We start from the raw sequence: 25,061 nt of genomic DNA, 5'->3' as shown, positions 1-25,061 counted from the left end.
TTTGAGAAAGTGTTACCGGTCTGCTTGTGTGATTCCTATTGTGACCACTTGCTACGTTCCTGACTTTAATCCTTTGCCGCCTGTCCTGACCTACCACTACGTCCCTGACTCTGATCCCGTGCTGCCCATCCTACCTTCTACCTGACAGTAACTACGATTTTGCCTGCCGACTCTGTACCTCGCCTTAGCTGCCACCACAGACAAAGTCGCGCCTGTGGAACGACCTAGTGGTACCACACCACAGCAAGTCCAACCCGCTTTGCGGCGGGATCTGGTGAAAACCGGGTACCACTTAACATCCGCTCCCATGTGTCAGCATATGTCATCATCCACGGTGGTCCAGAGGGTCCACTACCCCTGGTTCCTGACATATACAGAGGGTAACAGCGCACACTCAGAACACAGGGGTAATACAGATTTAGATACTAAAATCAAACATCATAGCATTAAATAAACTTTAAAAAACTTTTAAATGTTTGGATATTTAAATCCCAATACACAAAAAAATAAAGTAAGTAACAAAAATAACTGAACCAGTCTGTCCATAACAACTTATATACAGAAAAATGTTCAATTTCCAAAGTGATGTAATTTTTAAAATGTAACACTTTTGGAATATCCTCTGTTCCAGTATATCAGGCATCACCAAATGGATTTAAAAAAATCCTTCTCCAAAAGCCAATAGTGCTCTTTCCTCTCTGAGCTCATGAAAGGTGTTGGTTAGGGCAGTTTTTTTCATAGTATTGTGGATATCTTGCCTCAAAACAGCACAACCTGGTATTTGTGGATCAGCATATCGTTCAGTTGGGACAGATGAGCATTTACACTAGACTGTGGACTGGCCAGTGTTAGCATTTATAATTATACAAGGACTGGTATGGTGACACTGATATGGTAGAGATGGTACAGCTATGGAGGAACTGTGGCTGGAACTGTTAATAAATGATGGTGCAGGTATAGTGGCACTGTTATGGTAGAGATAGCCCTGGTGGTGGTGGCACTGTTATGGTAGAGATAGCCCTGGTGGTGGTGGCACTGTTATGGTAGAGATAGTCCTGGTGGTGGTGATACTGTTATGGTAGAGATAGTTCTAGTGGTGGTGATACTGTTATGGTAAAGATAATCCTGGTGGTGGTGGCACTGTTATGGAAGAGATAGTCCTTGTGGTGGTGGCACTGTTATGGTAGAGATAATCCTGGTGTTGGTGGTACTGTAATGGAAGAGATAGTCCTGGTGGTGGTGGCACTGTTATGGTAGAGATAGTCCTGGTGGTGGTGGCACTGTTATGGTAGAGATAGTCCTGGTGGTGGTGGCACTGTTATGGTAGAGATAATCCTAGTGGTGGTGGCACTGTTAAGGAAGAGATAATCCTGGTGGTGGCACTGTTATGGTAGAGATAGTCCTGGTGGTGGTGGCACTGTTATGGTAGAGATAGTCCTGGTGGTGGTGGCACTGTTATGGTAGAGATAATCCTGGTGGTGGCACTGTTATGGTAGAGATAATCCTGGTGGTGGCACTGTTATGGTAGAGATAGCCCTGGTGGTGGTGGCACTGTTATGGTAGAGATAGCCCTGGTGGTGGTGGCACTGTTATGGTAGAGATAGTCCTGGTGGTGGTGGCACTGTTATGGTAGAGATAGTCCTGGTGGTGGTGGCACTGTTATGGTAGAGATAATCCTGGAGGTGGTGGCACTGTTATGGTACAAATAGCCCTGGTGGATGTGGCAATGTTATGGTAGAGATAGTCCTGGTGGCAATGTTATGGTAGAGATAGTCCTGGTGGCAATGTTATGGTAGAGATAGTCCTGGTATGGTGGCACTGTTTAGGATGATGGGTTTGAACTGTTATGTGATGATGGCACTGTTATGGAATGACAGGGGCCCCCCAGTTATAAATGGTGTCACAGCGTCCCGTTGGTTATAGGTAGTTCGGTTTTTATTAGGGTATCTGTGCATAGGTAGTGATATGGGTAATAGGTGTAGGTTGTTCAATTTTGTATTTGGGGCTCTTTTTTTCTCATGTGGTAATTTCCCCTATCATTGGTGATTGTAAAATTGAAATAAATAAATTAAAAGTGGTATGTTCCAATGTTAAACTTATCTTCCCTGAGGTGAGCTGGTACAGTGGGTTTCTAGAAGCTTTCAGAATCTGGGCAAACATCTGTAGGTGAACAGCTGATTGGCAGCTGTCATTCAGGCGCGAAGCGCAGAGCAGGATAGATAGGAGATTCTGCATGGTCAAGCAGTTCTTCGTACCAAGCTCTGAAATGAAAAAGTGCCCCACCCCCCTGCCCGCCCTGTTTTGATATCATACTATTTTGTCGCTGACGTCACCCAGTCATTGCTGGGTGGACTGGTTTATTTAATTTTAACTTTATTGTTTGTACATGAATTGGAATTTTATGGTAGATTGTAATGAATATTTATCCATTTATTTAATTATTAATTTAATTGTTTACGTAACTCATAATAAATGCTGCAACCTATTTTATTCTATAAAGTCATTATGGCATATCTATCAGGACCTCTGCGCCTATTGCTAGCACTGGCAACTATTTAGCCCACCAGTGGGGCGTGAAGGGGCGAGATGGGGGGGCGGGGGCGGCCGGCCGAGCGGAAGACGCTGCCGGCCAGGAGTGGGCCAGCGCGGGGTGTTACTATCCCTGCGCCTGCCTGGCATAGAATAAACACGGCGCAGCATCCTGCCCCGATATATCAAGAGGCGGGGCAATCATACGCTGGTGCACGAGCGTGATCAATGTCTCCCATTGTTTGTATGTTTATATATGTATTTAGCAAGAGGTGGGGGCTTGTGATGCCATGATGATGCTGGTATAGTGGCACTGAGGCTTGCACTGTTAGGAGATGATGGTGTTGATATGGTGGCACTGTTATGTGATGATGGTGCTGGTATGGTGGCACTGTTATGTGATGATGGTGCTGGTATGGTGGCACTGTTATATGAGGTAAAGTGGCACTGTGGCTGGCACTGTTATGAGATTATGGTGCAGGTATGGTGGCTCTGTGGGTGGCAGTGTTATGAGATGATGGTGTTGGTATGGTGGCACTGTTATGGAATGATGGTGTTGGTATGGTGGCACTATTATGTGATGATGGTGTTGGTTTGGTGGCACTGTTATGGGATGATGGTGTTGGCATGGTGGCACTATTATGAGATGATGGCGCTGGCACTGTTATGGGATGGTGGTGTTGGTATGTTGGCACTGTTATGGGATGATGGTGTTGGTATGTTGGCACTGTTATGGGATGGTGGTCACAGTCGTGTGGCGATGACTGGAGTCCGCCTGCTATGAGTGGCAGCATTGTGGTTGCACCCTACATGTATCAGTCCCCCAGAGTACGGGAGCTCTGCACAGGGTCCTGTCGTTGTTCTCTATGACAGCAGTCTATGGCAGCCGCCTGCTATTCCTGTACGGTGATGCATGTGGCCGTGCACTCGCCGCTATTCCCCATACACATGTATGACAGGCAGCCCCAGCACAGTACAGGTTACACTGATAGACACGCCCACAAAGGAAACCTCTGCCAATGGGCGTGCAGCTTGTTGAGGGGGCGGGCCCTCGGCAGCTCTCGGCTGGAGCAGGGATGGTAAGGGAGCTTTGTTTATGTGGGTCCCGGCTGCAGGGGGTTACAATGTGTGGGGGGCAAGAGGGGGCACAGGGAGACTGCACTGGGGGGCAGGCGGTGCCCTGGGTGGAGGGGCACTCGTACAGGGGATGCTAGCAGACTAGTAGTGTGAGACAGGGGCTGCTGTCATGAATGCAGCTGGCACATACTGCTGCCCCCGGCATGTGTCACCAGTGGAATGTCACTTGGCATCTGGGCTGCATTACTAGGGCATTATGGGCACCAGGTATTAATAGGACACAATTGGACGTGGACTTTTGAGATAAAGCGTGTTTTTTTTTTTGCATTTGTAAAAGTGAATTTTGTTAATATTTCCTAACTTAATAGAAGCTCTGAACGAAAAGTTATGAGTTGTGAAGTGCGAATGGGGCGATACCCATGTCACGGTGCCAGCTGGGTGCTGTGTGTAATCATGGCACGCGAATGTGTTCAACATTAGTATTAGAAGGAACTGAGCCATGTATACACAGCCGCCATCCTACACTGTATGACCCTATATCAGGGATTTATATATACATATATGTGTGTGTATAGATCCAGGCATAGCAGGTATTATTGCCTATGATGTCTGTGTTTTGGATATGTCACATTTATTTATCTTTGGTTACCAGTTCTATTTTATCTGTACTGTTCTAGCTGATTTTGTAGAACATGTGTCAGAACAAACTAGAAAATACACATTGGTTTTTTTTATATTTATTATGTCATTTTTTGTGTTTCACTTGTTACACCTTAAACTGTAAGATCCAATGCTGTGTCACCTCTGGGCATCAGCTGCTGCTTCAGATCTAGGTTGAGATCTCTTTTACGTTATCTTTTGACAGTCAGCACCAGACTCAGGAACAGCTCCACCTGGTCAGACGGCCACATTCCCCAATGCTGCTCCTCTGATACCTCCACCTTTTGTAAGTTACTTTGTACATTTATATAACTGCGTTCTCCGTACATAGCTTTGATAGTTTGTGTAAGAAGAGAGTAAATGTTGACTTTACTATGTAGTCATGCTTTCCGGTTTTCATGCAGACAAGATATGAATGTTATAAAGATATATAGGACCAGTAGCTACACCAGACTATGTTCCCATAAGTAAGATCTGGGAATTGGGTAGTTTTTGCAGGATGTATTATTATTTTTACTGCACTCTTTTTGGGTCTATCAGACAGGAATTAAAAAATTATTATATACGGTACTAGGATTCATACAGCAAGTTATACACCGGCTTCTCATACAATACTTGCACCAGGCTGTAGTTTTTGATGTTCTTGTCACCCTGCCTTTAAAGGGTAGGGGGAGGGTAACCTGTCACCACACTACCCCCCTTCCAAGCCTATAACATTACCTTTTTCTGTAATATGTGTGTCCCCTGGATGTGTTTTTAGCATATTTCTAAGTTGCAGCACAAATGATTCTTTTGTAGGATGCAGTCAGACAGTTAGTTAACCCTGCCTCCTGCAGGCACATAACCCTTCCCCCTGCAGTCAGGCAATCCCTCTTTCTGTAGTCAGGTAACCCCCACCTTGTGCAGTCAGACAACCCCACCTCATGCAGTCAGTCTTCTCTGCCCACTCCATGCATCTGGCCCAGCGCTGTCTCCAGCAGAGTCAGGTAACCCTACCTTCGGCGATAAGGCAACCCCACCTCCTGCAGTAAGGAAACCTCGCCTCCTGCAGTCAGGCAATCCCACATCCTGCAATCAGGTAACCCCATCTGCTGCTGTCAGGCAACCCCACATTCTGCAGTAAGGAAACCTCACCTCCTGCAGTCAGGCAATCCCACATTCTGCAGTCAGGTAACCCCCACCCCCTGCTGTCAGGCAACCCCACATTCTGCAGTAAGGAAACCTCGCCTCCTGCAGTCAGGCAATCCCACATCCTGCAGTCAGGTAACCCCATCTCTTGCTGTCAGGCAACCCCACCTCCTGCAGTAAGGAAACCCCGCCTCCTGCAGGCACGTAACCCAACCCCCATCTATCATATAAGCTCTCCTCCTGCAGGCATGTAACCTCGCCTCCTGAAGGCATGTAACCCCACCTCCTGCAGTAAGGCAATCCCACCTGCTCTGCCCGCTCCATGCATCTGAATGCCTGCAGGAGTGGGGTTACCTGACTGTCTGACTGTATCCTACAAAAGAACAAAAGATGATTTCTCATTAAGAGATTCCTAGAAATATTATAAAAACACCTCCAGGGGACGTACATATTACAGAAGAAGGTATGGTTTGTAGGCTTTAGGGGGGGGGGGGCGGTTAGTGTGATGACAGGTTTGCTTTAAAAAATAGGAGAAAAATAGTAATAAATAATATTACATACATTATATTAGAGGAATACTAGATGTTATGGAATAGGCCCATAAGTAGGTATCTGAACCCTAAACCTGGAATAAATGTAGCATTCACAATCTTTCTATCTTCAGAACACACATCTCCCAGCATTCCTTGCTGGCGCACAGTCTGTACAGAGCTTGTGCTGGTGATTTGTATTCAGGAAAGTGTCTTCTTCATACTATGTCCTTTACAGTAACCAGATGATGAAAACACTGAGCATCTTACTGCATTATAGTAGCTCAGCTAAGCCGATAGGGACGTGTCTTATCATAAGCCTGTCAACTGCTGTCAGTGACAAGCAGCATATCTTACAATAAAAGCCAAGTCTTGTATATACCAGTAGGGCTCTGTTCACATACATACTAGTATTTCCTTTCTTCTGCATCATTATATGAACTAAAGTACTGGTTCTGATATGTTTCATTACAAGAATGGAGCCTAATAAACCTTTCTGTGAACAGACATTTTTCATATGTTTTAATAAAAAAAGGACTTAAGCCACAGTAAATGTACAAGTCATGCATAAACTTGACAACCTGTGCAGTGCTCATGGTATGATCGCCGCTTACTGTATGTTGATTTAAAGGGGTCATCTTATCAGGTGCTGATCATATTTTATTAATTTGACAGTATTGTGTGTCCTGCGCTGTATAGGGGATGCTGCGTCATGGGCAGACAGGTGCTTGCTCCCAAAGGGCACCAGAGTTGGCACTTTAAAATAGAGCTAGGCAGCTTTGCCCTGAGGCAAAATCTGTAACAGGTGCCATTTCTAGTTGTACTGCCTCCCCTTAGTGGCATAGGGACTGTTTCTAGAGTAAGCATATATTTAGAGACTTTATTGTTTCTTGGTAAACAATAATATGTATAAAGAAACTAAGCAGTACTTACTTTTTAGGCCCTATGCACACGAACGCATGTGGGATGTTAATATGGCCACAAATTTATGGCCACATATACATCCCCCATAGTTGTCTATGGCACCCGGGCTTGGTACGGTGAGCACAACATGATTGTGCCTGCTATTCTCTATGGTAAATTAAAGTAACCATAAGTTTAAACCAACTAACTCAAACTATTCCATTGAATATCAAGAGGTCCTTTAAGCTCACATTAAGATGTCTTTCCTTTAACTCAGATTCTTTTTTTATTAAGCATTTTCAATAAAATGTACAACATACATATAGCCATAATACAATCTAATATATAAAGCTGAGTGTGTGTAAAGTATGTATGTAAGTTCGCTAAAGGAATCAGCACAGTAGCGTTTAGGATCTCCAAATTTTACATAGCTGCTCGCTGTGTCTCAGGGAACATCATAAACCATGTTTTGAGCCGAAATTTTCACCCCCCCAAAATACACTTATTAACCATCATATACAGAAGCCATTGTCTACTGCTGCTGTGGCAGTTAGAAGCTGAGATGTCATTGGTTGCTATTCTGCCACAGGTCATTAATATGAGCTCCGAGCCTTGATTGGTTACTAAAGGTGATGGAGAGTTAGTGACCGAGAGACAGACGGGGAGAGTGAGGGACAGAGACAGACAGGGAGAGTGAGTGAGTTACAGAGAGATATGCAGGGAGAGTGAGTGACAAAGAGACAGGGAGTGTGAGAGAGAGACAGGCAGGGAGAGTGAGTTAGTGACAGAGAGACAGACAGTGAGTGTGGGCGAAAGACAGACAGGGTGAGTAACTGAGAGACAGACAAGAAGAGTGAGTAAAAGACAAAGAGACAGGCAGGGATAGTGAATGAGTGACAGACAGGGAGAGATAGATGCATGGTTAGATATACAATATTATTTTTTTGTTAACCAATTCTATTTTGTAATAGCTAAGAGCTGTTATTTTCTATCCCAGGCAATGCCAGGATCTACAGCTGGTACAGTAATAAAGTATTTATTCAGATTACAGAATTTGTTAAGAGAAAGTGAACTTCTGGTTTACAGATGCTGTTACAAATAAAAATAACCCCCCAAATAGAACGGAGATGTCTGTCATTTTACCACACATAAAACTCTATGCAGAACTTTTATATTTTTTATGTGATCTTCATTCGAACCTTTGGCACAAATGTGGCATTTTCATCATCTAAAATAACTCCTATGTATCAATCTAGTTACCTTATCCTTTTATTATTTTCCAGATGCCACCTCCTGGTCTTCCACCTCCTTTTCCACCAATTGGACTGCCACCGATAGGACAGAGACCTCCAGCAATGCCCCCAATGCCACATGCTATGTTGCCACCGATGATCCCCCCAATGGCAGGACCACCTCCCCTCTCTCAGGTATGGGCGGCTGATAATGCTCAAATCTATCCATAATCTTCCAGTATGGCTTTAAATTTGTCACTTGATTTTTTATATGTTCTCTTGTTGCCGTTTAGAAAGGGCAAATCTTTTTAAACTTTTCTATGTTTTTATTATTATGTTATGTTGTTGTAGATATTTTTGTCATTATTTCAGCACTTTTGTATTGTAGTTGTTGGTGTTAGAATGTGATATTGAATATTCTATGTACATGACCAATTTTAATAATCACGTAAGGCAATACAGTGGATATAATGTCTAAACACTGCTGATAAAATGCCAGGCAATATAATTTTGGAACCTTTTCCAAATTTAGTGTCACTTATAATGTGTACAATGAAATTAAAAAGCACCATAAATTCTTTTGAGGTAAAAAACTAAAATAAAGAATCCCATATAATGAGATTGCTATTAGAATGACACATGTAGACCAAAACATTTTCTCACTTTTTTTGTAAAACCCAAGCCACGTCTCTCAGATTCTCAGGGAATCTCAGATTTTTCATTAGATTTAGGTTTGGGTTACATCTGGGCCATTTTGTTGCCAAATGTTGACATTTTCATGCCAGAAAGTGAAATCTCTCTTCATAGGTGGCCTGAAGATTTTATGACAAAATTAACTTGCCTAAAAAAAGCCCAAAGCCAAACGCTGCCTTGACTTTGCTTGACTGTGGATATCATATTCATTTGGTGTAGCACAGTGTTGACCAAACACACCTTTTGAAATTTAGGACAAAAAGTTCAACTTTAGTCTTATCAGACTATAACATTTTCCCCACATGCATCAGAAAGATCTGGATATGTTTCTTAATAAAAAAAAAAAGCTTCTCTACTACACACCTATCCCAAAGTCCTGTTATTTTTTTTATAAACATCCGGCTCTTGGTTATGTCACAGTTGTGCCAATTTTATCCACAGTTGTGCCAATGGATCACTAATGCCTAGATAATATTTTTGTGTCCTACTTTTAGCTGATATCTTTCAGCACTGAGATCCCTTTGATGTTCTGTACTCTGTTTGTAGTCTTTGGCCACTGCTGTAAAATGTATAATGAATGTAATTAAGAAAATCCTTCCAGAAAAGATGAACTTTATGGGGCTTAATGATGACGGCTGTGTACTGACTATTTAATATGAGTATAAATGTGGTTGGCCAGTTCTTAGCTCACACACTTGGTGTGAACCAAGTATAAGAGGTTGTTCTCACTTATGCAACCACATTTTTTTAGTTTTCTTGTTTTTATTTCCCTCCGCATTTGTTTTGGTTTGATTTTTTTACATGACAAAACAAAAGTCTGGAATTTTAACAAATTTGCAGATTCCCACTTTAGGAAATAGCCCTTTGTTGTACTTTATATAATGTAATTGTTGCTATTATACACACATCTTTATTAACATATATTCCTAAGTAGGATAGGAGTTCATTCTTGACCATACCTGATATTTTGGTACTGTGTTACCCATAATGTTTTCTTGGCCAAAAGGCTCTGCAGTTTTATGTAGTTTTGTAGACAAAGCAAGAGGTGAATTCCTTTATATCTTTTTTAAAAAAAAAAAAACATTTTGATTTATTTACTTTAATATTCCATCGCATTCAATATACATAAACATTGAAATATATAAGGAAGACTATTAACAAGCAAGGATGACCTAGCACAGCCTAGTCAAATCACACCACTGCCGAAGAAGACTGTCATTACGTTGCAAAATGACCTTAATGAGTCTTTGGAAATGAACAAGAGTCCCATAGAGTCGCTGTAATAGTTGTTTAGATATTCTGCATACAACATTGGGGGTCATTTACTAAGGGCCTGATTCGCGTTTTCCCGACGTGTTACCAGAATTTCCGATTTGCGACGATTTTCCCTGAATTGCCCCGGGATTTTGGCGCACGTGATCGGATTTTGGCGCATGGGCGCCAGCATGCACGCGACGGAAATCTGGGGGCGTGGCCGAACGAAAACCCGACGGATTCGGAAAAACTGCCGCATTTAAAAAAAAAATGTGTCGTGAAAATTGCAGTTACCTTCACTCAGCCCGGCTCGGTGTATTCCAGTGTGTTCCGATGCTCTTCAGCGCAGCAGCGCCACCTGGTGGACGGCGGAGGAACTACCTTAGTGAATCCCGGCCGGACCCGCAGAGAACACACCGCTGGATCGCGAATGGACCGGGCAGGGCAGCCATCAGGAAATTCGGGGCCCCATACAGCAAAAGTGTCTGGGCCCCAACACACCCCAAAACCGAACAAGCCTCCTGCCCCCCGCAGTGACCTTTCACAAACAGGGTTTGAGGCCTGTTGCTACGACAAGGCACACTCTTCTGGTAGATTGCCAATAGGAGTCATACTATTGAACGTCACGTGCAATTTTTCACATTTTCATAAAAAAAGCTAAATCCTGCTATTGAGGGACCTGCTCAGGTTTCAAGTCACTTTGAGAGGCCTAAATAAAGTAAAACCCCATAAATTACTCCATTATAGAAACTACACCCCTCAACGTACGTAAAACAACTTTTATGAAGTTTGTTAACCCTTTAATTGGTTTACAGGGGTTAAAACAAAATCGGATGCAATTTCGAAATTACATTTTATTTGGCTAAATTAATGTGTTTTTCATAAAATGTACAAATTCTCAGTGGATAAAATTCCAAAACGCTCCTCAAAATTTGATCCCCCATCTCTCCCGCGTATAACAATCCCCCATATGTGGTGGTAACCTGCTGTATGGGCACACGCCAGGGCATTGAGGGGGAGCTGCGCCATTCAGAGCAGATTATGCATTGTCACTTTTTATTGGCTATACAATCTTTATTTTTTTGGCAATTTGGACATTTAAGGGCTTATTTTTTGCGACATGAGATGCACTTTACAAATACTTCATTTAAGTGGGTCTATAGCTTTTCGATGAGATTTTATTAACTCTTTAATGTATGGAGGAAAAGAAAATTGTCAATTTGGGGTTTCTTTTTTTTGTATATTTTGGGGGTCGTACACCATACACTAAAAATACTATAATATTTTCATTCTATAGATCACTACGATTACGGTGATACCTCATTTATATAGTTTTTCATTTATTTTTACAATTTTACTGGAGAAAAACTAATACAGAGGAAATCTTATTTGTTTCTGCATCGCCATCTTTTCGGGAACTTAACCTTAATATTTTTTGGTTGACAGAGCTAGTTTAGGGCTTATTTTTTACGTGTTGAGTTGTTCTTTCAATTGGTACCATTTTGGGGCACATAACTTTTTTTGATCACTTTTTAGAACATTTTTGTAAAGGGATTTTATGAAAATTTATATTTTTGGCGAGTTTTTCGGGTTTTGTTTTTACGGCGTTCACCGTACGGGTCCAATAATGTTTCTGACTTATTGTACAGATTGTTACGGACGCGGTGATACCAAATATGTGGGGGGTTTTGGTGATTTTCAGGTATTTTTACTTTATTAGATGTGTATAGGGAATGTTTGTGTTTAGGGGACTTTAACTCTATTTAATTAATTATTTTTATTAAAAATTGTGTTTATTCAGTGTTTTTAACTTTTTTTTCTTTACTTTTACAGGTTAGCTTGAACAAGTGATCCACTGATCACTTGTTCAAGCTATTCTTCACCTAATACAGTGTAATACAGATGTATTACACTGTATTATGTGAAACACTGAGCATGCTGCGCATGCTCAGTGTGTCACAGCCGGGTCCTGCCAGGAGGCACGGACCCGGCACCCGGAAGAAGATCGCGCAGCCCCGGGCACCGGCAGTCCCGGGGCTGCGATCAGAGCAGCGGGACCCCCCCGGTAAGCGCCGCGGGGGGGTCCGAATCCTGTTAAATGCCCCTAGCACGCCGCGGTCAGCGCGACCGCGGCGTGTTAGGGGTTAACACCCGCGATCGGAGAAATCTCCGATCGCGGGTGTTAGAGGAGGGTGTCGGCTATAATATATAGCCGACACCCGCAGCTTCTGGCCCCGGCTCCATTCAGGAGCCGGGGCCAGAAGTTTGACGTACTATTACCGCATATTACCCCACCGGCCGGGCCCCCCCCCCCCTAGTGTCTTAGAGTCCGGGCCCCATAGGGCAGTACCAGTTGTACTGCCCTATCGGCGGCCCTGGGACCGGGTAAGTAAATCTGCCCCATTGTGCAAAAGTAAAATACAATTAATAAAATAAACAAGAACAACAATTCCGGATCCAGATCAAAAATGATCATTACACATGCATATATGTACAAAAGATTTGTTATACAATTGGACTCAATGAATGTATTAACCCCTTATCACCGACGCTTGTTTTCAAATCTGACAGGTCTCACGATAATTGGTTATAATTTCGGGAGTGCTTTAGCATATCTAGGTGATTTTGAGATTGTTTTCTTGAGACACATTGTACTTCATGATAATGATAAAATTTACTGTATATACTCTAGTATAAGCCGACCCGAGTATAAGCCGAGACCCCTAATTTTACCACCAAAACTGGGAAAAACTATTGACTTGAGTATAAGCCGAGGGTGGAAAATGCATTGGTCACAGACCCTCCCCCCCCAGTATATAGCCAGCAAGTCCCCAGTAGTATATAGTCAGCCAGCTCCCAGTAGTAGCCAGCCTGCCCCATGTAGTATACAGACAGCCTGCCCCCAGAAGTATACAGCCTGCCAGCCCCCAGAAGTATACAGCCTGCCAGCCCCTGATAGTATACAGCCTGCCAGCCTTTAGTAGTATACAGCCTGCCAGCCTTTAGTAGTATATAGCCAGCCAGCCCCCAGTAGTATACAGCCTGCCAGCCCCCAGTAGTATACAGCCAGCCAGCCCCCATGTAGTATACAGCCAGCCCCTAGTAGTATACAGCCTGTCCCTAGTAGTATACAGCCTGCCCCTAGTAGTATACAGCCGGCCCCCACAGTACTTAAAAAAAATAAACTTATATACTCACCCTCCGATGTCAGCGCGGCTCCCCGATGTCAGCGCGTCCCGTCTTCTTTCTTCTCCACGGCTCCTCTTCTTTCTTCTTGCTTCTCTCATGGACACGGCCATGTTTTCTTCTAGCAGGCGCATCTATGATGTGGCGGCTGCTGACGTCATAGTATGCGCGGCCAGGAAGAAAACATGGCCGCGTCCATGAGAGAAGCAAGAAGAAAGAAGAGGAGCCGTGGAGAAGAAAGAAGACGGGACGCGCTGACATCGGGGACTTTGGTGAGCCGCTCTGACATCGGAGGGTGAGTATATAAGTTTATTTTTTTTTAGTGGGTACATTTTTTTGTACTAGACTCGTGTATAAGCCGAGGGGACCTTTTTCAGCACATTTCTTGTGCTGAAAAACTCGGCCTATACACGAGTATATATACGGTAAGTGGCAAGTTTTGTGTTTCATTCTGGAAAAAAATGAAAATTTGGAAAAATTTTGGAAAAAATCTGCATTCAAAGCAGATTTGTATTGTCACATTGCACAGGCTATAAAATGAACATTTTTTTTTGTTAATGTGAACATATGATTATTATTATTTGCGAGGTGAGATACAATGTATAGATAATTAATTTTGAAGGTCTATAGCTCACTCATGAGATTTTATTAACTATTTCAAAGGGGATACAAACAAAATTATCCATTTTTATTTTGGATCTTTAGCACTCCAGCTCACCGTAACAATAATGTTTTATCTTTACTCTCTGGTTCACTACGATTACGGTGATACATGCTGCACATGCTCAGTTACTTAATATTAATATTACTTAATACTTAATATTATTTATTTTTTTTTCACTAAAGCTCCCAAGTCTTGTGCCACCAATGATGCCGACTATGATGCTGCCAGCCGTAACAACCAGCACCACAACAGTCAGTATTTTCATATACAGTGTGAAATGAAGAATCATTTGTTTACCCCCTCCATGACTGCCATATCGCTATATACATCCTGTTTGCACATGCCCAGATGGCATGTATATAAACATTATGACAGTGTCATATCTCCTGAACAATAGCACCTAGAAACATTTGGTGTCAGAATAAATGGGAGAATCTCCCCTTTAATATAATAGCATTTTGTTTCTAGGTAAAACCGAAAAAGAGATATTCACTGTTAACGTTTAAGTTATAAAATGTGTTTTTTAAAAAATACACAATTTAAAGAGAACCAGTCTGGCAAAATAACCCCCTAATCTAAATATATTTTCATAAACTGCCATTAGAAAGCATTGCCTCTATCTCTTCATTGTCCCTCTACATGCCTGTAAACTTACGCAATGAGGTCCTAAAGCTGTATGCAAATGACCTGTAAGATGTCCAATGAGTCATTATCATATTCAAGCTGTCCAGCTTATTCATGAGTGGGAGGCACAGCCACACCCCCAGTGTTTGACTGACAGCCTGTATAATGATGTGAAGTATAATGGTGTAATGGCTCCTCCATGTGCTTGCTGGTGGCCACGCCCCCTGCAGCCTGTGTGTGTATGTGTATGTGAAAGATACAACAGCTCCAGGCAGCCATATTATAGCAGAACATGTCAGGTACATGTGTAGCTGATGTCTGTGTCTCTCACATGTGTATGGGAGGGTGCAGCATGTCAGCAGATAAAGCACAGACACTAGCAATGCTTTACTATACATTACACACAGACATGAGCAGGGGGAGGAGAGGGTGGGGGGACATCACTGCCTCTGACCACGTGACCAGCCTCATTTACATAATAAAGAATAGATGATTTTATAATCATTAATGTATGAAATAACTAGATAAAGGCTGGGATGAGATCCTTGTGAGCTGCTCCAACAGGTAGTGGTGACAGAAATAGTGACAGAGACCTGATGACAGGAAACCTGCCAGGGTGATTTGGGACACATAACCCCCCCCCCCCCAAACATTTAGACACGAATGTATGTGGGCATACATTCGCCATGATGGAGAGGAGGAATGGTGACCCCCCCCCCCTCCTCTCCATCACAAAAAACAAAAAAGAAAGAAAATTGATCTGAACAGTTAAAGGAAATCTGGAGATATGTGTAATCATATGTGTCACCATTGTTGGTAACTATCAATGCATCCAAGTTTACTCATTTCCAAATTTGATAATATGCCTACAGCATGTATTATGTACAAAATATACATTCTACTTCTTTATTGATTAAAACAATGGGGGAGATTTATTAATCTGTCCACAACAGAATTCTGTTGTAGTTTGCACTAAAAAACTGTCTGCACCTCATTTATAAAGTTTTTAGACAGTTTTCTGTCCCTCCTACTACTAGCCCGCCAAACGGGGCATGGCCTAAGAAAGGGGCGTGGTCTCGTGACAAAAAGTTCTGTGTGCCAAAAATACTGCTGACCCGACAGAATTGTGTCCTAATTTTCTGGCATAAAGTAAGCCAACTGATAGGAGGTGCAGAGTATGACTAGACAGTCTTATACTGCACCAGATTTATCATCCAGCACCAGACACTTACATGAATCTGGTGCACAATAAAGCTCTCTAGTCTAACTCTGCACTGCCTAACCTTAGGAGACTTTTTATAAATCTGCCCCAATGTGTTTAGAAAGCCTTCAGACCATTTCGCTTTTTCAGATGTTGTTACGTTTTGCTGCTATATAAAACTAAATGCAGGTTTTCCCCATCAATCTGCGCTTAGTACCCCATCGTGACAATGTAAAAGCAGAAATTCTAGAACGTTTTGCCTATAAAATGTAGCATGGACGTGAGAGTTTAGACCATTTGTGAATCTGTGAATTTAGGAAGGAATGCAACCATGTAATTTTAGACCCACAAATTGAGATGGTCTTCTAGTTTTTAAAATGCCTAATCCATGATGTCTTTTAATTCAATCTCCCAATACTTTATTCCCGTGAAAAATAAAGCATTTTAAAAAATAATGAGCTGATGAGCCTGAAATGGTTTTTTTTCACTTGGGGGAGGGCAGTATTAATAGAGCATCTCCAGGCTCTAGCACCTAATTACCCTGATACACATAAGTGTTGTAGTCTGATTATCTATTATATATCTATAGGTATTTCACTTGTATTGAGAGATTCCTGGAAGCATAACTTATTTTTTTTTTCTTATAGCAGGTGACTACTCCTGGAGCAGAGGCTGTGAACTGTGAGTACAGATGCAGGGATATACAGAAAGTATTCAAACCCCTTGAAAAGTTTCACTCTTTTTTTTCATTTCAGCCAATTGGTAAGATCAAAACAGTTATTTGTTTTCTCATTAAAAGGGTTTGCCCATGAAATAAAGTTCTTTAATTTTAATCTTCTAGTGATGTTTACACAATAAAGATAATTCTAACCGCTTACTTTACAATTTTGCTTTTGGTCCTATTACTCAGTGATGGTCATTGTAAAATTCAGCAGTGTGGGTGGGGATTCTGTAAGCAGACATTTCATGATTCCTTTCTGCTATGAGATACTGTGTGCTGGAAATGTAATTATATTATACAGCCTTTAGCTACACTTTCAATTAGCTTTTAAACAGTCTACTAATATCTGATACATAGAAAAAGAGAGATGAGACAGATCAGAATCATGAGATGCATATAACACACATTGAAACACTCAGCTCTGCTATCTCACCTAAAACACACACAATTCGTTCACCTTCCCTCGGATGAAGACTTTATCTTGTCTGCATCTTGTAGAGTAAGTTTCTGCATGCTGCTTGCCAACCGGAAGTGCCTGTGTCTGCAGTGTGTCTGAGCTGGTCTTGTAATGCAGGTGTAGGGGCAGGAGGCAGAGAGCAAACTGCAGCGTGCAGACAAGGGAAGCGCTTCATGAGAAGTATCTGCCCGACTATAGTCAGGAGAAAAACTGAAATATCACATGGTCATAAGTATTCAGCCCCTTAGCTCAGTATTGAGTAGAAGCAGCTTTGGAGCTAGTACAGCCAGGAGTCTTCTCTGGAATGATGTAGCAAGTTTCTCACACCTGGATTTGTATGGAGAACATTGGTGGAAGCCATTTTCAAGTCTATCCAGATGTGCTCAATTTAAGTTTAGGTCAGGAATGGTCAGAGTTGTTCTGAAGCCACTGCTTTGTTATTTTAGCTGTGTGCTGAGGGTCATTGTCTTGTTGGGAGGTGAACCTTCAGCCTAGTCTGAGGTCCAGAGCACTTTGGAAGAGGTTTTCATCCAGGATATCTCTGTACTTGGCCGCATTCATCTATCCTTCAATTGACACACACACATTGAAAAACACCCCCATAGCATGATGTTGCCACCACCATGTGTCACTGTTGGGATTGTATCTGGCAGATGATGAGCAGTGCCTGGTTTTCACCACACATACCACTTCTAATGTCTTACACTGAGGAGAGGCCTCTGTCAGCGCACTCTGCCATAAATCTCTGACTTGTGGAGGGCTCAGTCATAGCTGACTTTGTGGAAATTTCCCCCATCCCTCCTGCATCTCCTGAGCTCAGAACCATCTCAAGGTGGATCAGAAGGAAATGGGCAGCATGTGTGTTATATATGCGTGTCACAGCTAAGGCACTGAATACTTATGACCATGTAATATTTACAGTTTTTTTTGTTTAATAAATTAGAAAAAAAATATCTACATTTCGTTTTTTTTTAAGATGGGGTGCAGAGCAAAAAAGTGAGTGGAAATTTTTTTTTTTTGTTCTTACCAATTGGCTTCAATGAAAGAAAGAGTGAAAAATGTAAAAGTGTCTGAATATTTTCCTTACCCACATTAAGGGGAAACAGGGGTATCAGGCTTTAGATAAAGACAGATTCATTAAAAACTTGTAGTAGTTTTAGTTTTTTATTTACAAGACCTGAAATGCTAATTCCTTTTTTGTTTTTACCCTTTCGTTTACATATTTTTAGCACCAATGACTCAACCAGCTTCAATGGTAAGGAGTAAGACAGTTTCAAACTTGTTCTGCTTTTTGTTTTTGGAAATACTTAAGTATTTATTGTAGTTATTTGCTCATTGAGACATGTATGGGTTGAAGCAGGTCTTCCTGTTGTCTAATAGTGCTTACACTACAGATCTTGTATAAATATCTTCTATATGGTTTTTTTTAATACTTGTATTTTGTATGATATTTTTAACCAGATGTCTAATTATAGACATAATTATAGATTCAAATTATATACAGTGTATTGCAATTAAGAATAAACATCTGTTGTATATAAAGAGATGTTGTATATAAATGGCATATGTTCCATGTGTGTTCTTAATACCTGAGTGAAGTTGGCCCCCCCACCTTGTTCAAATCAAACAAAATTGGTGTCAAACGTTTGTGCTACGTTTGTGCTGGTTTGTGCAGCAGAAATTTTTGTTTGTGCCGCTATCGTTTTCGAGATTTTAATGAAAGTTAAAAAAATTTTTGCAGCACAAACCAGCACAAACGTAGCACTAACGTTTGACACCAGTTTTGTTTGATTCCGTTAATGTGGGGGGGCTGCTTGAACTTTTGAACTTTCATTTTTTGTTCATATATTCAAAACAAAAGCAGCACAAACAAAAATTTGCGTAGCACAAACCAGCACAAACGTAGCAGAATTGTTCAGTCCCAGTTTTGTTTGATTTGGGCAACGTGGGGGGGCTGGTTGACCTCTGATGACCTCTGGAAACTTTCATTAAAATCTTAAAAACGATAGCGGCACAAACGAAAATTTCTGCTGCACAAACCAGCACAAACGTAGCACAAACGTTTGACACCAATTTTGTTTGATTTGAACAAGGTGGGGGGGCCAACTTCACTCAGGTGTTCTTAATATATATGTGTGTGGCATGTGTATTGTCTATAATAATGTACTGACTTCATCTTTTTCTGCCCTGTGAATTTGCAGACACAGAAAACACCCTTGGAAGATAGCTCACCCTCTCAAGACATTCCAGCAAAGGTTCTCTAACTGTTATTTCTTCTTTACTATGATCTTTCATAAATACTAAATATACATTCCCATGTTGCAACAGTCAACATTACTAGCTTTCATGGTGTAGGCCACTACAGATAATATATGTAATAAAATATTTAATTGATGGTTATATATTTATTCAGGATATAGGGTTTGTGTCTTATCAGTGGGTTTCCAAGTTCTGGGACCCAAAAAGTCATGAACACCGAGCTTCCTATGTTAGATGGAGCCATGTCTTCTACTACAAACTTTATGGATTTTACAAGATAACCAGACATAGCACCAAGTCCCATCAAGTGGAACTGAGTGTTGTTAGACAGCAATAAATCTACCATCAAAATCAAGCATGATAAACTAGGGACAAGATCCAGGCTCTGTGACTGTGGTAATCTTCTTATAGTTATTATCCATGGCCTCCTTCCTTCTAAAATAAAGTAACGAGTCAGAAGGGTTCCAGGGGGTGTTCCCAAAGCCCCTCCGTGCTGCAGATTCACAGGTTGTTACACTGTGCAGGAGCACTTCCTCACTCCAACTATGTGCTGAAAATGCATCTGCTGCTGTGAGATAATTAGGCAGAGGGAGGGGGAAGTGCCGGGAGATCAGGGTGGTAAGATAGTGTAATGGCATGTGAAGCTGCAGCATGCCCCCCAGAGCCCTTCTGGCTCATGAGCATGATTTTAAAAGTTGGTTTTAGTAGAATGAAGACTGTGGATAACAAATATAAGATTACAACAGTCACTGTGCCCTGTTTATGATGCAAGATTATGATGGTAGATTCATTTTAAAGAGTTTTTGGATGGTGTCAAGTTCAATAAACCCATCACTTTTTTTAATGGAAAGCATGACGCATATATGATAATTGCCTTAAGTCCAACATACTTAGATCACAGAAAATTATACTAGACCAGATGATTTTGATCCAAATGATAGAAATAGCAGTTTTAGTTATTATATCTGTTTCAAATGTATTACCGTATATACTCGTGTATAAGCCGAGTTTTTTAGCACAAAAAATGTGCTGAAAAACGTCCCCTCGGCTTATACACGAGTCATACAGTCATAAAAAATCTTTAAAAAATAATAAACTTATATACTCACCCTCCTGTGGCCCCGACCTGCAGCGCTGCTCCCCCGATGTCCGCGCGGGTCCTCTTCTGGCTTCGGCGCCCGTCTTCTGTCTTCACTAACTTCGTGCCGGGCGCCGCCATGTTTTTCCTCCAGGCGGCGCCTAGTATGACGTCAGCAGCGGCGTGTCATACTAGGCGCCGTCCAGGGGAGAGCAATGGCGGCGCCCTGCACGAAGTTAGTGAAGACAGAAGACAGGCGCCGAAGCCAGAAGAGGACCCGCGCGGACATCGGGGGAGCAGCGCTGCAGGTCGGGGCCACCGGAGGGGGAGTATATAAGTTTATTATTTTCTTTTAATGCTGGGCTGGCTGTATATTACTGGGGGCAGTGCTGTATACTACTGGGGGCAGTGCTGTATACTACTGGGGGCAGTGCTGTATACTACTGGGGTCAAGCTGTATACTACTGGGGGCTGCTGTATACTACTGGGGGCAGGCTGTATATTACTGGGGGCAGTGCTGTATACTACTGGGGGCAGTGCTGTATACTACTGGGGGCAGTGCTGTATACTACTGGGGTCAAGCTGTATACTACTGGGGGCAGGCTGTATACTACTGGGGGCAGGCTGTATACTACTGGGGGCAGTGCTGTATACTACTGGGGGCAGGCTGTATACTACTGGGGGCAGTGCTGTATACTACTGGGGGCAGTGCTGTATACTACTGGGGGCAGTGCTGTAAACTACTGGGGGCAGTGCTGTGTACTACTAGGGGCAAGCTGTATACTACTGGGGGCAGTGCTGTATACTACTGGGGGCAGGCTGTATACCACTGGGGGCAAGCTGTATACTACTGGGGGCAGGCTGTATACTACTGGGGGCAGTGCTGTATACTACTGGGGGCAGTGCTGTAAACTACTGGGGGCAGTGCTGTATACTACTAGGGGCAAGCTGTATACTACTGGGGGCAGTGCTGTATACTACTGGGGACAGGCTGTATACCACTGGGGGCAAGCTGTATACTACTGGGGGCAGGCTGTATACTACTGGGGGCAGGCTGTATACTACTGGGGGCAGGCTGTATACATACTGGGGGGGTCTGTGACTAATGCATTTCCCACCCTCGGCTTATACTCGAGTCAATAGGTTTTCCCAGTTTTTGATGGTAAAATTAGGGGTCTCATCTTATACTCGAGTATATACGGTATATTGTCTTACCTTTGAAGCAGTAACATTAAAATTCTTCATTATTAAGCTATATCTTCAAAGGATGTATATATCTATGCATCTCTGTATATATTTTATAACAGTTTCTTATACAGTTTGCTATTGAACCAGGTGTTGCTCACACTTGATTCTTGCCATTCTCGTAACATTAAGGATTATGTTTTAACATAATCTGAGAGCATTGTGGTGACAGATGTTTTTGTAGAAAACAAAAAATATGTTTTCTGCATTTTGTTCCATAGAAGTCTCTGTGGACTGAACACAAAGCACCAGATGGGCGCACCTACTACTACAACACTGAAACCAAGCAGTCCACCTGGGAGAAGCCAGATGAGCTAAAATCCAAAACCGAGGTAAAACCTTCCCTTTGTGTCGGATAGGTAACGTTCATATTAAGACTAAAGTAAAATCTTGGCATACGCTTGTTGTATAACCTGTTTAGCTACTTGAAAGACGTTGACTAAATTGTTATAAACATTGGGGGAGATATGCTAAGTACAATGCACCAGATTTCCACACAAAATACTGTTTATTATTGCCTACAATTATAAACTCTTTTAGACAATTTTTTTGGACATTTTTAGGTTGGGGGACTTCACAGAAATGAGACATGGCCTTGACTAAAGTTGAGGGGAGGTTAATGTAAAAACATTTTTTGAATGTAAATCACACTACTAGAAGGTGTAAAATGACATGCAATGAGACCACAAGAACTCGGACAGGAGTAGGACCTGCTCCCTAATATGCAGTCAGTCAGCTCAAGCACAGATTGTGGAAACCAAGGCTGGGTACATGAGCCCATAGCAATATATGGAGCTACATCTGCAAAAATGTGGCCGTATCACTAAACAAAACAATGTTGGAGTGCATGAGGCCTAACTTTTATTGTACATGTAGATATTTTAGTATACCAGCCCCAATGTGTTTGGAACAATTGATGTTGTAGTATAATGGGTTTAACTGGATATATACAAATTAAAATGCAACATAGGCCCTAAGCTATACAGTTTGCACAAGTCTTGTAACAAAGAAGTCCAAATTAAATCTGTTTTGCTGCCTCTAGGTATAGCAATGCCAAAAGACACACTTTTATGGTTCATTCACCTTCCCCAAATTATGATTAGCTTTCCCTTCTTGCCTGGCATGGATAGAGCAGATTACTCTGCAGTTGCTGCCCCTGTGACTTGATCACTAAGGAAACATTTATCAGGATAACTTGTACGCCAGTATTAATCAGCTGCAATTTCTTGCAAACTGCCAGGAATTGTGATTATTTTTTTCTTTATGCCACTTACACACCAAGATGGAACATCCAGCAGCAGAGTAGGCCAGCGCTTGACTGGTCACTGGTAATAACATAATTCTACACTAGGCAGTGCTTTGCTTAGTATTGTACACCAGTGCAGCCGGCTGTCAGATACATCAAGAGACCGGATTCTCCTCATGTTTATGGCACACACCGGAGGTGGGGCTTTCATCATACACCGGTGCATGAAGCGCTGGCGTATGATAAATGTCCCCCTGTATCTCCTTCTATAATGTAATCTTCTGCGTCATCAACTTGCACATTACAGCAAGAAATAATAAAAATATTTATAAATTCCCATGGAAAAACACAACACGTGATATTTAAAGAAAATCTACCATCAAAATCAAGCATGATAAACCAGAGGCACTTATTCATAGTTCCAAGTACTGTGATTGTGGTAATCTTCTTAGATTTGTTATCCATGGCATTCTACCTTCTAAAATCAACATTTACAATTTATGCTAATGAGTCAGTGCATCTGTAATCACCCTCCCCCTGCTCCCTCAGCACTTGTATAGTGATAAAAAGAATGAGAAGATTACTACAGTCGCGGTGACTGCATCTATGAGTACGTGTCCCTGGTTTATCATGATGGATTTTGATAGATTTATATTGATTATATAAGTTGAGTAGTTTACTATCTACCACTATTTCTGCTTTACAAGTTATTTATCTGAAAACTTGTAGTAGTCCATTAAAATTCCTGTTTGCATATATGTTATGGATCCATACATAGGACAGAATCTATATCAACCATCAGGGCAGGAGATCTGTGATGTGTATGGATTTGTCAGAAGATATATTTACATTTTTTTCTGCAGCTTCTTCTTTCACAGTGTTGCTGGAAGGAATATAAATCTGATTCAGGAAAACCATATTACTACAACTCACAGACCAAGGAGTCACGCTGGACAAAGCCCAAAGATTTAGAGGAATTAGAGGGTAAGAAACCCGTAATTAAAGAGGGGTCCTCCATAGAATTTTCATACAGATGACCTATCCTTATCAGGGACAAGGAGGGCCTGACACTGTAATCTCCCACTGACTACCAATTTATACAGCTCTTCTCACAATTGGACACCATACTATTTGCCGATATGCCGCCCTCAGCGCTATTTTAAAGTGACACTTCATTGGCTGTTTGGAACTGCGGGGAAAGTGAGAAGGTGCTGACAGAACTGCAATACCTTTCAAGGTCCTCATTCTGGACCCACCATTCTTCCTCTGCAGAGAGACCCTGGAGAGAAGCTATAATGAGAATCTGAATTTGCCCTCCTTCTTTCAACTGTATTGATGGCCTTAGGGGGCCGATACGATTGAAAGATGTGGAGCAACAGGTAGCAATAAGTTACTGCCTAAAATGCCATGTTGGCACTTCTTGGTAAATAAGTGGATTTTAGTTGTAGTTTGGGCACTCTGTCTCCAAAAGGTTCGCCATCACTGCCCTAGGCTCTGCCCAAGGTTTAGGACTGTTACAACCACTTTACAATGTCTGCTGCCTAGTGTCTGCTGCTTGTGGCCTATGTCCTTGCCTGGAGGCTACTAAAAAATCTGATGGGATCAGGGACACTAGTTAGACCCAAACTGATCACATACTGAGAATCCTCCGGATAGATAGACCAGAAAACAACTTAAAAACCAATATCCTGTATGTTATTAACCTTTTTAAGGTGCTATGGCTACAAGTTAATCTCTCTAAAGGTTAATAGTATGTGGTAGTGTAACAAGAAAGAATGAAAGTGCTTCATCTAAGAAGAGTTTCAGGTCACAATACTCTGGTCAAACTGGTGAAATCAATCTGTTTGGCATAATTGTCAGGGTTTTCTTATCGGTTTCATTGAATAGGGTAATGTTTCCATTGTGACCTAGTGCAGCAGTACTGCTTTTCAATTATTTATAACAGTCACACATTGTCCCCACTACCTTTTCTTACACTAGTATAGAGTGGCAGAACAATGATGAGCAGATATATCACTTGCAAGATTTTAACATACAGACCTGAAAAAGTAGATGATATATATGGTCAAGATGAAAAACAGATAGAATTATGCTGAATGATGATCTTAAAGGAAATCTACCACATGGATGCAGAGCTTCAAAACCAAGCACACTAATATGCTGGTGTGTGCCTCCTGTCATTTTTTTTGACATTGTTGCTGCTACAAACAAAACACACAAAGTTATAGTTACACAGATATCTTGCAATCTAATTTTGTAGTTAAATACTAAGGAGTCTTATCATGGGAAAGAGTCATAGGAAACATATGTAACTTCTGTATTTTATTTTGCAGCATTGGTAAAGCAAGAGGAACAAGCTGGGTAAGTTCCATGT

The 25,061-nt window shown here is 41.8% G+C and overlaps 1 protein-coding gene across 11 annotated transcripts in view; it reads left to right on the top strand.

Annotated features, from left to right (window-relative positions):
* Positions 1–3,540: 3,540 nt before the first annotated feature.
* The window catches only part of PRPF40B (pre-mRNA processing factor 40 homolog B), a 74,723-nt gene continuing 53,202 nt past the window's right edge, over positions 3,541–25,061 (top strand). For 8 of the 11 annotated variants that reach the window (XM_072135190.1, XM_072135191.1, XM_072135187.1 and 5 more), the window contains exons 1-10: positions 3,541–3,608; positions 4,472–4,552; positions 8,111–8,254; positions 14,039–14,107; positions 16,329–16,362; positions 18,089–18,114; positions 19,061–19,114; positions 21,663–21,773; positions 23,551–23,671; positions 25,021–25,048. In XM_072135190.1, the coding sequence (XP_071991291.1) occupies positions 3,549–3,608; positions 4,472–4,552; positions 8,111–8,254; positions 14,039–14,107; positions 16,329–16,362; positions 18,089–18,114; positions 19,061–19,114; positions 21,663–21,773; positions 23,551–23,671; positions 25,021–25,048 (728 nt within the window). In that variant the 5' untranslated portion in view covers positions 3,541–3,548. Of the gene's footprint in view, positions 3,609–3,736; positions 3,874–4,471; positions 4,553–8,110; positions 8,255–14,038; positions 14,108–16,328; positions 16,363–18,088; positions 18,115–19,060; positions 19,115–21,662; positions 21,774–23,550; positions 23,672–25,020; positions 25,049–25,061 lie in introns of those variants that run through there. The other 3 variants (XM_072135188.1, XM_072135183.1, XM_072135184.1) reach the window with 2 other exon arrangements.

The sequence above is a fragment of the Engystomops pustulosus genome, chromosome 2 (assembly GCF_040894005.1).
Source record: "Engystomops pustulosus chromosome 2, aEngPut4.maternal, whole genome shotgun sequence".
Classification (NCBI taxonomy): domain Eukaryota; kingdom Metazoa; phylum Chordata; class Amphibia; order Anura; family Leptodactylidae; genus Engystomops; species Engystomops pustulosus.
This window is presented reverse-complemented; position numbering and strand designations above follow the sequence as displayed.